This window comes from Vulpes vulpes, chromosome 5, assembly GCF_048418805.1.
Source record: "Vulpes vulpes isolate BD-2025 chromosome 5, VulVul3, whole genome shotgun sequence".
NCBI lineage: Eukaryota > Metazoa > Chordata > Mammalia > Carnivora > Canidae > Vulpes > Vulpes vulpes.
The window spans coordinates 106,021,121-106,037,136 of NC_132784.1; the positions used below are offsets into that span (position 1 = coordinate 106,021,121).

Below are 16,016 nucleotides of genomic sequence, written 5' to 3' on the forward strand. Positions count from 1 at the left end.
GAAAAACAAATGCATATCTTGTGTGGAAGAATGTACTTAAAGTCCATTCCTCAAAGAATTCCCTCAGATGAGGTTGCATTGAACATGAGTGAGTTCACACTAAAAAATCATGAAACACATAAAACATGAGAAAGGAAACACCCTGAGAGAAGAAGCAATAATAAACAGCAGGGGGGGCAGCCCCGATGGCCCAGTGGTTTGGCACTGCCTTCAGCCCGGGGTATGATCCTGGGGACCCGGGATCGAGTCCCACATTGGGCTCCCTGCGTGGAGCCTGCTTCTCCCTCTGCCTTGTGTGTCTGCCTCTCTCTCTCTCTCTCTCTCTCTCTGTCTTTTTTTTTTTTAATTTTTTATTTATTTATGATAGTCACACAGAGAGAGAGAGAGAGAGGCAGAGACATAGGCAGAGGGAAAAGCAGGCTCCATGCACTGGGAGCCCGACATGGGATTCGATCCCGGGTCTCCAGGATCACGCCCTGGGCCAAAGGCAGGCACTAAACCGCTGTGCCACCCAGGGATCCCTCTGTGTCTGTCTTGAATAAATAAATAAGATCTTTTAAAAATATATTTACATAAACAGCAGGGGTCCCTGGGTGGCTCTGTTGGCTGATTTCTGACTCTTGATTTTGACTCAGTCATAATCTCGAGGTCAGGAAATCAAGCCCTGCATCAGGCTCCACACTCAGCCAGAAGTAGGCTCAAGATTTTCTCTCTCTTCCTCTGCCCTTCCCCTGCTCTCTTTCTCTCTCTCTCTCTCCTTCTCTTTCTAAAATAAATAAATCTTTTTAGAAATTAAAAAATAATAAAGAGCAAAATCAGACATGTAAGAGTTACTGATATTGGAACATTAGATATAGAATATTAGCTAAGTGTAGTTAATATACAGGAATATACATGACTAAAGGAAGATACAGAAAGGGTGAGTAAGATCAAAGCAACATAAATGAAAAATAGCTAAAATTAAGAACTCAATATAACTCTTAATAGCCAGAATGTTATTAGTGAAGGCCTAACAGAGAGCCTGAACTTTCACACCTGCCCGGTGTCAACAGAGGCCAGGTGGGAACATGGACTTCTACTCCCATCTTATAATGATAAGCAGCACTCCTTCCACCAGCAGTGTCAGAGAAGGCCTTCTGAATCAGAAAATGAAAACAAGATCCACAGTTTCCTACTACCCCAAATGTCCAGGACTCAAATAAAAACATTTCATTATACCAAAAGCCAGGGATATTTCTGCTTGAATAAAAAAATAATACCAATGCTTGGATAACACAGATGTTAGAATAAGCTGATGGGATTTTTAATTTTTTTTTAATATTTTATTTATTTGTTTGAGAGAGAGGGTGAGAACAAGAGCACACAAACAGAGGGAGGACCAGAGGGAGAGGGAGAATGAGAAGCAGACTCTCCGCTGAGCAGAGACCCCCATGTGGGGCTCGATCCCAGGACCCTGAGATCATGACCTGAGCCAAAGGCAGACACTCAACTGACTGAGCCACTCAGACACCCCAGCTGACAGGATTCTAAAGTAGTCATCATAAAAACACTTCAGCAAGCAATTACAAATATACTGGAAATAAATGAGAAAATTTGTTGAGAGTCTCAATAAATAAAGAACTAAATGGAAATTTTAAAACTGAACAATACAATAACCAAAACTTTAAAAACCTGCATCAGTGGATGAGCTTGACAGCAGAGTGGAAAACACAAAGGAAAAAATGAGGGAACATGAAGATAGAGTAACAAAAAGTACCCTATCAGAATAACAAAAAGTACCCTATCTGAATAATAGAAAGAAAGGAGGGAGAAGTTGAATAGGAGCTTCTGGGTTGGTGTTGGAAAAATGATTCACCCAATGAGGGCATGGAAGCTCTGCATGCCTTCCCCCATACCTTACCCTGGACATTTTTTCTACTTGGCTGTTCCTAAGTTATAACTTTTATAATGAATGAGTAATAGACTGAGAAAACAAAGGACAAGTCACTAGGACTCCAGTCTCTTGGCATTTGCTGCAGAGTATGGCCACCTGCTGGATGAAAACATGGGATCAAAGTTTGATGACATTGGTGTGAATGCTATGGCTCACAAAGTAATGCAAGTCACCAACCACTCAGATGAGAGGCTGACAGTGAATACTTGCTGCACTAGAAATGTGAAAAGTATCATTAAGAAAAAATAAATATGGAAAAAAAAAAAAGAAAAAAAATATGGGCACCTGGGTGGCTCAGTGGTTCAGCAACTGCATTTGGCTCAGGTTGTGATCCCCAGGTCCTGGTATCGAGTCCCACATCAAGTTCCCCAAAGGGAGCCTCTTCTCTCTCTGCCTGTCTCTGCCTCTCTCTCAGTGTCTCTCATGAATAAATAAATAAAATATTTAAAAAAAATACTTCAAAAAGAGGAGGCTGAAAACTCAAAAAAAAAAAGCTAAAAAGCAAAGAAAATGAATGTTTTCAAAATAAGTTATGGATTAAAATTCTAATTACTCCTAAAAAAAAAGGATGAGCAAGGCCTCAGGGATGAGTGTGACTATAAAAATTATAAAAAAGGGAAGACAGGGTGCCTGGGAGACTCAGTCAGTTAAGCATCGACTTTTGGTTTTAGCTCAGGTCATGATCTCAGCATCTTGAGATTGAGCCCTGCATTGACTCTGCACTGGGTGTAGAGCCTGCTTAATATTCTCTCTCTCCTTCTCCCTCTACTAGTCCTTCTAAAAAAATAAGTAAGTAAATGGGGGAAGATAACGGGGCATAAAAGGAGGTAAGGCTTCTACACCTCACTCAAAATATTGACACCAGTATTGGTACACTCTGATAAATTAGGTATGTATAGTGCACTAATTAGAATGGCCACTTACAAAGCTGTGCCGAGATAAACTCAAAGAGAGAGATCAAAATTGAATTCTAAAAACTGCTCAAGGAAGACAGATAAAAGAAAACAGAGAAATGAAAAACAGAAGGAACAAACAGAAAATAAAAATGAAATGGTTAAGCCCTAACCTCCAATAATTGCATTTAACATAGATGGTATAAATATAACAATTAAAAGACATACAACTGGTAGAATAGCTTTAAAAATCTGACTACATCCATATCATGGAATACTACTCAGCATATACAAAGAAACCAACTACTGATACACACACAACAACTTAAATGATCTTAAGGGCATTATACAGAAACAAAAAAAGCCAATTTTAAAGGTCACATATGTATAATTCTATTTTTACATAACATTTTGAATTTATAATATTAAAGATGGAAAGAGATGAGTGGTTCTGAGGGCGTAGAGTGAGTATGACTATAAAAACATGGCAAGAGGGATAGCTTTGATGTAATATTTCTGTATCTCGATTTTGATGGTGATTACACAAATTGACACATATGGCAAAATGGCACAGAACTACACACATACAGCGTGCCAGTATCAGTTTCTGAAAAGGTGAAGGCATGTCTGAAGAACTACCAAGGCTATGTAGAACACAGAACAACATAAAGAGGAAAATATGAAAAACAGTTTACAAAATATGAAGGACAGAATGAGAAGATCTGATATTATCTAGTTAGTGTTGCAGGAGGAGAAAATAGAAGGAACAGGAGAGAGGCAAAACTAGAAGAAATGGTATCTGAAAATCTGGAATTTATGAAAGATATAAATGCTTAGATTTGGGAAGCACAACAATTCCCAGGTGGGATAAATAAGAAGAAATTCATGTAAGGAAATGTAGCAAAACTGAAGAAAGACAAAGACAAATTTTTTTTAAGATTTATTTATTTATTTTAGAGAAAGAGAGAGTGTGTGTGAATGCAGGGGAGGGGCAGAGGAGAACAGACTCCCCACTCCACGGGGAGCCAGACACCCAACCGACTGAGCCACCCAGGCACGCCCCCTCCTTTTTTTTTTTTCTAAGATTTTTTTATTTATTTGAGAGAGAGCAAGAGAAAGCATGAGTAGAGGGAGAGAAAGGACCAGAGGGAGAAGGAGAGGCAGATGCTCTGCTGAACATGGAGCCTGATGCCGGGCTCAATCCCAGGACCCTGAGATCATGACCTGAACCGAAGGCAGATGCTTAATGGACTGAGCCTCCCAGGCGCCCCTGCAAAGACAGAGATCTTTAAAAGGTGGAGCATAAAAAATAAAATAAAATAAAATAAAATAAAATAAAATAAAATAAAATAAAATAAAATAAAAGGTGGAGCATGTGGAAGTCTTGGTGCCAAACTTATCCAACCTGGATGTCCTAAAGAATGACATCCATCCCAGTGAAAACAATTCAGGCTAAAACAATGGGAGGACCCCTGACTCCACCTGGCAGAGATTCCACTGAAACTGAGCCGGAGCTCAAAGTGAAGAAGATTTGGGGTTTTTTTGGTTTCGTTTTGACATGCCTTTGGTCTGTCCTTTAAATTAATCGTCAGAGCCTTTGATTATTCTGGATAGTAATGCATACATCTAACTTTGAATTTTAGTTTTTCTCTCATAATTTGATATTGTGACGGGGTTCACATTTAAAGTGGGGGCATGTTTATATTGCTGACATGGAATGATTAAAATACCTTGATGCTACCATTTCATGTCACTATATAATTTCTAGTGAGCAATACTGACCACCTGACCACCCATGGAGCCTCAGAGGTGATCTCACTGACACACTGGCTGTTCTAACCCACTTCAGTCATTAGGGGGTATCAAAATTACCAAGTGCTGGTTCCAAGGGGAATACCCAGAGGAAACAGTGGTTGGTATTGGGAGCCCAAGCCTTGAGAAGGTGGGCAACACCATCCTGATAACTGTTCATCTAGTCCTTCAAGGAGAGCCAGGAGTGAAGACTACACACAGCAGCAGAGGGTAAAGGGAAGATCTCTGATCCTCTTGTCTCATGTTTCCATGAGAGGTCCACCAGGGCAGCCTCTGTTGTCTGACCCCCTTCACTCCCGTTCCAACATTCAGATAAGGAGTCACTCCTGGAGTGGGAATGTCTTCTTTCATTGGTGGGTTTAGTTGAAGGAATGGAAGAAGCCTGGCTCAGCCCCTCCTGGGCTTTACCCTCCCAACTGCCTGCCCTCAGAGAAGGTACACTGTCTCGGTTTGGGGGCCCACCTCTGCACCTCCAGTTGTTAAGCTCTGCTTGTAAGAGGGAGGGTATGTTCACCACTGAGCTAAGTATTAGGAAGCCCATTGTGACATTCAAGGTACAGTCTCCAGGCCAGCTTTTATCAAGAACTGGACTACTCTTTTTATTGCTGTCTATCTGTGATCCCTTAGTCCTCACTTAGCTCTACACTCAAGGTGGAAGTTATTCACTGGCCCCATAATGTCCCAACAATGTCCTCCATTGACTCTATTGACCAGCTTTATTTTTTTTAAGATTTTATTTATTTATTCATGAGAGACACAGAGAGAAAGAGAGCGAGAGAGGCAGAGACACAGGCAGAGGGATATTGATATTGATATTGTGAGGGGGTTCACATTTAAAGTGGGGGCATGTTTATATTGCTGACATGGAATGATTAAAATACCTTGATGCTACCATTTCATGTCACTATATAATTTCTAGTGAGCAATATCTATCTGTGATCCCTTAATCCTCAATTAGCTCTACACTCAAGGTGGAAGTTATTCACTGGCCCCAATATCATGCAGGCTCCATGCAGGGAGCCCGACGCGGAACTCAATCCCAGGTCTCCAGGATCACACCCTGGGCTGAAGGCGGCTTTAAATCCCTGAGCCACCAGGGTTGCCCTAGGCACCAGCTTTAAAGCTGGTGTGGTTCCATCCTATTTAGTCCTGCAAAAATCCCAAGGCAGTTTCTTCAGGTAAAGAATTCTACAGAAAACAGGCGGCCCAACCAAGTAGTATCTCCTTCAACCTGATGTCCCTGCTGCTCCAACCTCGAGCTCTCATCGGCCTTAGTTGAGGATCATCTTTGTCCTATTGCCTATTGGGCTGATAAATTTTTAGCGTATCAGCAGGTAAAGAACAAGAGCACAGACATATTTCATTGAAAATTACTTCCCGCAAAATTCTCTCAAGACACCTTCTTAAAGGTAGACAATAAATATCAGGACATGGACTTTGGAAGATATTTCTAAGAAAATGGAGTCACTAGATTTATTGCCACTTATAAAAAATATGATGGCATGTCATAGTCATCAGAGACAGTTATCAAAAATGTCTTATAAAAATCACATTGACCATTATTGTCTCTTTCAAAAGACCTAGAAGAGAAAAATAACAAATATATTGTTTACATCTTGTAAGCATCTGGCCAAAAGAAAATCAAAATAACAAGCTTACTTTCAGTCCACCTTCTTGGAAAAATGAGGGCTCTCAGGAAAGAAAAACGAGAATGTCACTACTTACTAGACAGAACTGTAGGGAAATGTTTAAAAGGCAAATCACCTAGTGGCAGGATAGAGATACAGAAATGCAAAGTCCTGGTTCTAGCATCAACTCTGGCTTAACTTTAAAACCTTTGGTGCCAGAGCACCTGGGTGGCTCAGTGGTTGAGCATCTGCCTTTGGCTCAGGTCGTGATTCTGGGGTCCTGGGATCAAGTCCCGCATCAGGCTCCCCATGGGGAGCCTGCTTCTCCCTCTGCCTGTGTCTCTGTGTCTCTCATGAATAAACCAGTAAAATCTTTTTATTAAAAAAAGCCTTTGGTTTCTTCATTTACAACTTGGAAATATGAGCCACATTTTATTTTATGAGAGACATTACTTTAATGAGTGACAAGGTCTGATGTTAATACCACTACATCAGCTTGATAAAAGCTGGACTGGAGTTTAAAATGTATAATTTTTAACAGTTGAAAAACATAAGCAATCCCCTTCTACAAAGTGTTATCTGGAGCACTGACAGACAAGGGAGATAACATTTATAAGGACCCTCTGAAATATCATGCATTGTGAAGGTATTACTATTTATCAAAAGGAAAGCATATTGATTCTTTAAAGTAGGTGTAATGATACATGGGATGAGGCTCAAAGTGCTTAAGTATCTTCTCCGTTGTCAGACCCAGTGAATAAGGAAAGAAGTACCAGAACATGTATTTTCTGGTGACTGGTCCATGCTCCTCTGGTTCACCCCACTAAGGACACTACCAACCTGTCATCAGTAAGATGTTTTGTGTGGTTCTCCAGGAATAGTGATGGATCTCTATTGATCAAATGTATAACTAACAGCAAACAAGTATGAGTGTTGTTCAGGGATAAGGTGGGCCGCCAGTCGTGGTTGTGGAGTAGAGCAAGGCACTTGTCTGCAGAGGGGTCTTACTAATATTTCATACATTCCTTGCCCCTTCAGCCCCTGGACAATCACCACCAACCACCAACACCAACACTGAGCAGTTCACACACACAATACAATTTCGCTCTCACAACCCCCTTATGAGATGGATACTACCCATTTTACATTTCTAAACTGAGGTTTAGAAAGTTCAAGCAACTTTCTGGAGGCCACTCAGCTACTGGAATTGGGATTCAATTTATAGTATATTAATTGGCACTTTTTGACATGCTATTTTGTGATTATTGCCAAGCAGTTTTTCACTGTTTTTCTTTTCTTGGTGGAGCAGAATAGGGTCTTTAAGGGCCTAGACTCAAACTTGTCATTTCTTTGTAACTCTATCATGAACTACCTGCATGACCGGATCTGACTCTCAATCTGTTTTCTTGTCTGTAAATGAGAATAGCAAATATTCTCTCATAATACATATAATTCTCCAATTCAATGCAATACATCCTAATTCTTTCATAAAACATACAATTGTCGGGATGCCTGGGTAGTTCAGGGTTAAGTGCCTGCCTTCGGCCCAGGGTGTGATCCTGGAGACCCAGGATCAAGTCCCACATCGGGCTTCCTGCATGGAGCCTGCTTCTCCTCCCTCTGCCTGTGTCTCTGCGTCTCTCTCTCTCTCTCTCTCTCTCTCTCTCTCTCTCTTTCCCATGAATAAATAAATAAAATCTTTAAAAAAAAACCCAACAAACAACCAAAAAAACTCAACATACAATTGTCCAAATGTATGCCACATGGTGCTGCGGGTATTGTCTGTACGCTTCGAAAGTGCCTGACACCCCACAGATGTCAATAAACACTGGGTTTTCATTAAAATTTAACTCAGATCACTGTCAGAGCAGCCTCTGTGTCTTAGAAGAAAATGGCTGAGAACAACGAGCTGGTTTATCCTCTTTTTTTGTTGTTGTTCTTCAGTTGAATTTGACTTCATGAAGGTGAAATAGCTCCTATTTTTCAATCTTCGGTTAATCTTTCTTACTGACTTCCTAGAACTGACCCAGAGCCCTGTCACTGGGCAACCAGAGAAGGGAGCGATTCACCAAGCTATAGAGAACAGACGGAAAAAGATAGAAGATAATATGTGGAACATCCACCGTGGGACATGTACCATGAGCTGTGACAGGTGTGTCCTTATCACTGAGCCCCTCACGTGGAAGGTAATTGTTCTAAACCCAAGACGGGGCTTGGAAAACAATGGTGTCAGATACGGACAAATGGCAAAGTAACTGCTTCTGGGAATTCAGCGTGATTCTTAAAATTATGTAATAATTATTGCACTCTCCCAATCGTTCCAATCCTGCCTCTGAACGAGACAGAGAAGTCGGGGAACTCCTGCCCAGGACTCTTTCCCCTTTGCAGTTTGAAAAGCTGCACTTGATGGTGCGAATTCTGACCTCGTGTTGACTGCCTGGTATTTACTACCAGGAGGCAGGAAGCGGATGCCGTCTTGCCCCTCCTAAGGCTCTCAGAGCCGTGCTCACTTGGCTTGTCCCTGGATCCAATTTGCTCTGCATGGAAAGAAACCAGATTTGCTTTCAGGGTTTACCAGACTGTGCACATGAAAGGCTCCCATCGGGCTGTAGTAGTGAGTCCTAACTAGTACTGAGTCTAAACCAGGAGCTGGTGAGAGCAACCTCCTGCAACCATGAATTTTGTTGATTACTGTGCTGTCACTGCCTCTAGTGATTTGGTTGGGGGAACATAATGCCAGGAAGGTGGTAAGAAGGAGAGGGATAGGCACAGGGAGGATGGGAAGGGGGGTGGAGAGAAAGAGAGAGAGAGAGAGAAATGAACACTATTTGGACTCAAAACTAAACCAAATCAAGTAAATTCAAAGGAAAGCCATTTTGTAAGAAACAGAATAAAAATAATAAGCAGATATTTCAGCTATAAACATGTTAATTATCAATTATAGAAACAGCAAGCCTAATCTATCCCAGACAGAGCCGTACAAAATTGTCTCTGGTTTGAAATAAAAGCCAATGTATATAAAGGTAATCTATGTGTTCAAGTATAGAACTAGGGCATAGAGAATTCTATTCGTTATATTTTAAAGAAAATTCAATCTTGAAAAACAAAAGCTGGGACGCCTGGGTGGCTCAGCAGTTGAGTATCTGCCTTAGACTCAGGTCCTGATCCTGGGTTGGGCTTCCTGCAGGGAGCCTGCTTCTCCCTCTGCCTATGTCTCTGCCTCTCTCTCTCTGTGTCTCTCATGAATAAATAAAATCTTAAAAAAAATAAAGAGAGAGAGAAAGAAAAAGAAAAACAAATAAAATATGAACATAAAAGATAATGTGAAAGTCAAGGAAAATCAAGTAAGCAAGGAGTAGGAAAAAATGTTTGAAAAAAAAAAAAAAAAAGCACATTTAGTCCCTAAATCTAGAGAAAGAGAATGTTTGGTATCATAGCATCTCCTGGGCCAAATCTACATGTTGTTTTAACCCCTTACTTTTTCCCCAAACACATGTAGCCATCCAAATTTCAGACTTTCCCTCTTGTTTTTTCTTTCACACTTGTGATTTTTACTTTTTTCATTTTGCCTTTTATTTTAGCCCAAAATACCTGCTTCCCCAATCACTTAGCATGTCAGGGATGAACTCAGGCCAGCTGGGATTGACCCATGGCTTCCAGATTCCTTCATCTCAGCTGAATCTTCTGTACAAAGAAGAATTCCTTTCTTCCAGGGTTTTTTGTTTTGTTCTATTCTGTTTGTTTAATTTCTGGCTCCACCTGTCTGATTCTCCAACTTCTCTTACTCCATGAACCCCAGCAAGGTTTTTAAGCCTTAGCTGCATAGACAGTCTATTCTGTTGATATTTAAAGTCAGTGGTCTTATTGTTACTTTGCTATGATATCAAACATCAGATGTAACTGGCATCAATTCCCACATCAGACAGATAAAGCAGAAGGAGTTAAAGATCCACAGAATCAAGAGAGATAAAAGATTTGCTATGTAGACATTCTCTCCGGCCACAGATTCCACAGAAGCAGTGATGGGTTATTCTGATTTTGATCACTAAACCATGAGGTACCACAGAGCTGCAAGTTAGGGTTTTAGACATGCAGAAATTCTATATCCTACTAAATTAGGATGTAGTAATTATCCATTAGGTCAAATCTTCGGAAGTCAAGAGTCATTTTTCTTTCGTATTGTATACCTCCTGCTATAAATTCATACATATGAGTGAATCACATTCCTTCTTGAAACGGAAGACAATGAAAATTGGGTTAATGTCTGTGAATGAGATTTATTCAAAAGCTTACTTTAAACTTATTTCAGTGATGGGGAAGATATCAAAATGTATGTTATAGTAAAAGTGCTAAATACCTAACTCAAGACATAACGTAAAGAAGCTAAGTAGATATCCTAAAATTATTTGGTGGGTTTAAACATTCTGAAATTTCTAACATGATAATACAATCCCAGATTCACCAAAAAATAAAGTGAAGAACATAGATCTTAAAACATTAGCTGAACGTGTACAACTAACACTATGCTTGGTTATTTAAAGTAGCATATTGGGCACCTGGGTCGCTCCATTGGTTAAGGATCTGCCTTCAGCTCAGGTCATGACCCCAGGGTCCTGGAATCGAGTCCTGCATTGAGCTCCCTGCTCAGTGGGGAAACTGCTTCTCCCTCTGCCCCTCATCCTGCTTGTGCTCTCTCTCTTTTTCATGCTATTTCTCTCTCAAATAAATAAAATCTTTTTTTTTTAAAGTAGCATACTATATAGCATCCAACCCTTTAAAAGAAGACAGATATTCTGGAATCAAGGCAATAGAAACTGATACAGTCAGGGTGAAATATTTGTCTTAAGCCTCTTTTTGTCATCTTAGCATGAACATAGACACTGGAAAGCACCATTTCCCAAACAAGAACTGAACTAAGACATATCTGATAATAATTCACTTTATAAAAATAAAACTGGGATCCCTGGGTGGCGCAGCGGTTTGGCGCCTGCCTTTGGCCCAGGGCGCGATCCTGGAGACTCAGGATCGAATCCCACGTCAGGCTCCCGGGGCATGGAGCCTGCTTCTCCCTCTGCCTATGTCTCTGCCTCTCTCTCTCTCACTGTGTGCCTATCATAAATAAATAAAAAAAAATATTATAAAAATAAAACTACTCTTGTCTACCAATTTTCACATTGGTTCAAGAGTCAAACCCTCTGTCTAAATTGCTTTTGCTATATGCAGGTGTATGTCATATGTCTGAAACACAATGGTAAGTTTAGTGATGGCAACACTTCCACTGCCAATACTAACCATTTGTTTGAAATTTGCCTCTTTGCCTTAAAATTATACTTAGCAATAAGAAATGGATTTTTGTCTTATATCACATATGTGAATTTTATAATCTGGAATTTCAAGTAATAATTTCTACATGATGAGTGATAGAAACAAGGCTAAGAATATCAAATTAATTCATTACTGTCTTTTAAAAATACTTTAATCAATTCATTAGATTGAATAAAGATACATGTTCTAGTTTCTTGTTTGTTCCCTTTTCTAGTTAATACATCCTATAGCTGCTCTCATAACATACAATCCACAAGTAGGAAAATTTAGACAGAGATTGGGTAAAGAACTGGACCCAGCTGACACAATTTACACTAGCAAAGACAGGAGAAATACAATGAAAAATGCAAATGTAGATGCTAAGGCTCCCCAGGTTTAGTTGTATAACACCCCTACTAGTGAGAGAAAACTGATCAGCATCAAATAAGGAAAATCTTGGGGGGCACCTGGGTGGCTCAGTGGTTGGGCGTCTGCCTTCAGCTCAGGGCGTGATCCTGGGGCTCAAGTCCCGCATCAGGCTCCCCAGAAGGAGACTGCTTCTCCCTCTGCCTATGTCTCTGCTTCTCTCTCTCTCTCTCTGTCTCCCATGAATAAATAAATACAATTTTTTTGGGCAGCCTGGGTGCCTCAGTGGTTTAGTGCCACCTTTGGCACAGGGTGTGATCCTGGGGTCCTGGGATTTGGTCCCACATCGTGCTCCCTGCATGGAGCCTGCTTCTCCCTCTGCCTGTGTCACTGCCTCTCCTTCTCTGTGTCTTTCATAAATAAATAAATACAATCTTTAAAAATAAATAAATAAATACAATTTTTTTAAACAAAGGAAAATCTTGAAAATTCTTAAAATCCAGATGAGCAGTTAAAATTCAATGGTACTGGGTTACTAATAAATATTATATATAATATGTATATATGTAATTCAAAGGCTTACATTGTGATTTTTTAAGAAAACAAAAGTTACTCTCTACCAAGTGCCTATTAAGTGCTTGAACACTTAGGATCCCATTTAGTTCTTACTATCTCCGTATTGTCTGTGGGCAGACAGGTGAGATGAGCTGACACCACTGCTGCCCTGTGGTAGAGCCATGATTTGAACCTGGTCTGTTCATGCTATGGGGCTGAAAATTTCTCTCTCCTGCAAGAAGCTTTATATATATATTTAATTCATATTGTGGCAATAAAGAAACAAGTTTCCATCTAATAATTTAATCTTCTGAATTTATCACTTTAGATTTATTGTTCTCTTCCAAGATTTAACTCCATCTTTTGACAGATGACTCAGTAAGTTCAGTACCCATTCTTAAGTCCCTTCTAAAGGTTTGCATGTAAATAGTTTTCCTTTTTCTCAAATAGGATGGATGCATACAATAACTAAGTACAAATATTTCCATCTTAAAAAGGACAGAGTTCACTAGATCATTTCCTTTATTTTTTCTCTATTTTATGTAAATTCTCCCAGTATATATTCCTAAGAGTTTATCAGCCTAGCCACTTGTTTGACACTTTGCTTGATATCAGCTCATTAGGTAGTCCAGTATTTTTTAACATATTTTACGGGAACACGAAAATATTATTTTTAAATTCAAACACCACCCTGTCACACCTGCCCACTAATTAAATGAGAGTGTTTTCAATCCCACATCCACTTCCTTTCAAATTGTTCCTTCATGACCCTGCTCAATACCTTTCCTCCCTCTCTGCTTCTCTGAATGCTTTTCAGCCGTTGCAACTAAAAATTAAAGACAACCCCCCCCAACCCAAGATGAAAGCAGCCTGATGTCACCCAGCTCACAAGGAACTTTAGACTGGAGGCCATTCCTTTGAGAAAGATCTTTTGAAAAGTCATGGCCAAGAGGGCCACCAAATCTGCTACAACATCTAAGTACTATTTACCTGTTTCAGTGTCCCCCTGGGGCATGTGTGCCGTGCAGTAGCAGCAGTCCAAGATGACATAGTTGAGGATATTGAATAACAGCCCGATAATTCCAGCACTGAGAATCAGCAGGGGCTTCTCCGTCTTCTGGGGATTAATATACCTTTTGACAGCTTCCACCAGGATGCTGAACATCAGAGCCACAGCAAAAATGGAGTTGCCAAATGCTCCCACCACGTCCGCCCGGAGGAAGCCAAAAGTGTTCTTTCTGTGCTGTTTTATACTGCTGACCCTCACACCAAACAAAGCTATGATCATAGACAGAAAGTGGGAGAGGACGGCGAAAGCATCGGAGGCCAAGGAGAGGGAGTTGCCTATGTTGGCGATCACTAGCTCCATCACGAAGAGCAGGATGCTCACGATGCACATGAGAATCAGTCGGAAGCTTCTTCCCGAGTATCGCCCCATGGCGCCCGGCTCTCGGGCAGTTCCTTGCCCTCTCCTGGGAAGGCTGAGTTGTTAGGGGAGCAGGCTACAGATTTAGTTATTATGACTCCTGGATAACTCTCCCCTTCAGCCTTTCAGCACTTGTCATATTTGGAAATCACCTTTTATAGGCTGCTATAAAATCATAAAACAGTTTAAAGGGCAATTAAGCAAGAGATGTCACGTGATTGGGACTTAGGGAAATTGAAGACACTGGCTTCGGATGCAGACTTGAGGGGTTTCTTTTGTTGACTGTGTGTTTCATTATAAAAGCCAAGGACCTCTGTGTCTTTGAATCATGCAGAAGCTCATCCATGGCTTTGGACTTTCCAGTGTTGGTGTGTGCAATAACTACTGTGGCGAGACAAGCCATTTGACATGAACAACCATGTCTTGTCTACCCGGTGGGTAAATATTTTGAATTCTGTTAAGTGCATGGAACAGGGAACATTTCTAGGGTTCACTAATCCACAGATCAGAGCTACAATAAATAAAAGCCAAAGATGAAGCGAGGTGATTCTTCTACTGCCTTGTCTGTTGATCTGGAATAAACAAGCACCCTACTTTCATTCTCCATAAAGAAGACAAGAAAATCACTCCTCATGTTCAGAAAAGATAAAACACCTTTAAACTAAAGGAGCTCAAGACATAACCTCAGTTTCAGGAAGAAAGCCAAATTATAATAATTTGATTTAGCTGATGCAAGCAATTTTTTTTGTTTTTAATCTTATCATCTGTCGCTTGTAAACCATAAAGATTTACCAGGTCTGGAATATCTAAAACAGTAGCGGCCTCTATTGTTTTGAGTAGATTGCTTACAGTCAATCGTTTGCACAAATACAGACTGAAATTACTATACCCAATCTTTTCTTTTCTGAATTTAAAATCTATGATTTTTTTTTTTATGTGTTTATTTGACTGGGCCCTCAGGTGCTCAAGGCATTTGGTCAAACATCATTGTGAGTGCTTCTGTGAGGGTGTTTTGGATGGGACTGGTATTTTAATTGATAGACTGAATACAGCAGATTGCCTTTCCTGATGTGGATAATACTCATCCATCTACTTGGAGGCCTGAACAGAACAAAATGGTTGGCCCTTCTGCGAGTAAGAGAGAATTCTTTCTGGTGACTGCCTTCAAGCCAGAGTACTGGCTTTCTCCTTCCTTCAGGTTTAAACAGAAACACCAACTCTTTCTGGGTCACCAGCCTGTCGTCTTTTGGACTAGAATGATGCCATTGACTCCCCTGGTTCTTGGGTTTGCTGACTCACCTTGCAGATCTTGGGACTTCTCAGACTCTGTAATCGCATGAGCCAATTCCTGACAATAAATCTATTTATATAAATATCCTATTGGTTTAATTCATCTGGAGAAACCCTGGCTAATATACTGACTTTGCCTAAACCCTGACAACTTCGATGCAGCCCTAATAATTTCCTCACATCTCAGAAATCATCTCCAATTCTGCTGATGTTCTAACAGTGAGATTTCTAACACAACCAGATGTGACAATCACTGCACTAAGACTCTCCTGCTCATCCATTCATGCAACAAATACTAAGTTCCTACATGTCAGACATGGTCCTAGACTCTGGGGAGATAGATAGCAGTCAATAAAACAGAGAAAAGTCTCTGCCCTCATGAAGCTTACATTCTAGTGGGGGTGGGGAAAGAACTAACAAATTAATCATGAAATTATTGAATTTAAGATGGTGATAAGAATTATGGACACAAATGAAGCAGAGAAGAGGGGTAAGTGCTGACATGTGGCGGGGATGGGAGGTTATTTTAAATAATGTGACCAGGGAAGAATTGACTGACATGTTCCTGAGTACAGATCTGAAGGAGGTAAGAAACTGAGCCGTGGAGATGCCTATAAGAAGTTCTTTCTGGGCAGAGGAAGCAGTGAGCATAAGAAATCCCAGGAGCACCAAAGAAACAGTCTGGTTAGAGATGAGTGACTAAGGGAGAGAAACAGGGTATGAGGTCTGAGAGGCAGTGGCTGGAGTGGGGAAGATCATGGGAGGTTCTGAAATGGGAGAGCAGAAGAATGACAAGATCGAATTTCCAT

General features: G+C 40.5%; 1 protein-coding gene across 1 annotated transcript in view; it reads right to left on the bottom strand.

The window, feature by feature from the left end:
* Nucleotides 1–13,930, bottom strand: part of SLC30A10 (solute carrier family 30 member 10) — a 41,057-nt gene extending 27,127 nt beyond the window's left edge. The window contains exon 1 of the mRNA XM_072759554.1: nucleotides 13,482–13,930. Within this exon, the coding sequence (XP_072615655.1) occupies nucleotides 13,482–13,929 (448 nt within the window). The 5' untranslated portion in view covers nucleotide 13,930. The remainder of the gene's footprint in view (nucleotides 1–13,481) is intronic.
* Between the last annotated feature and the right edge of the window lie 2,086 nt (nucleotides 13,931–16,016).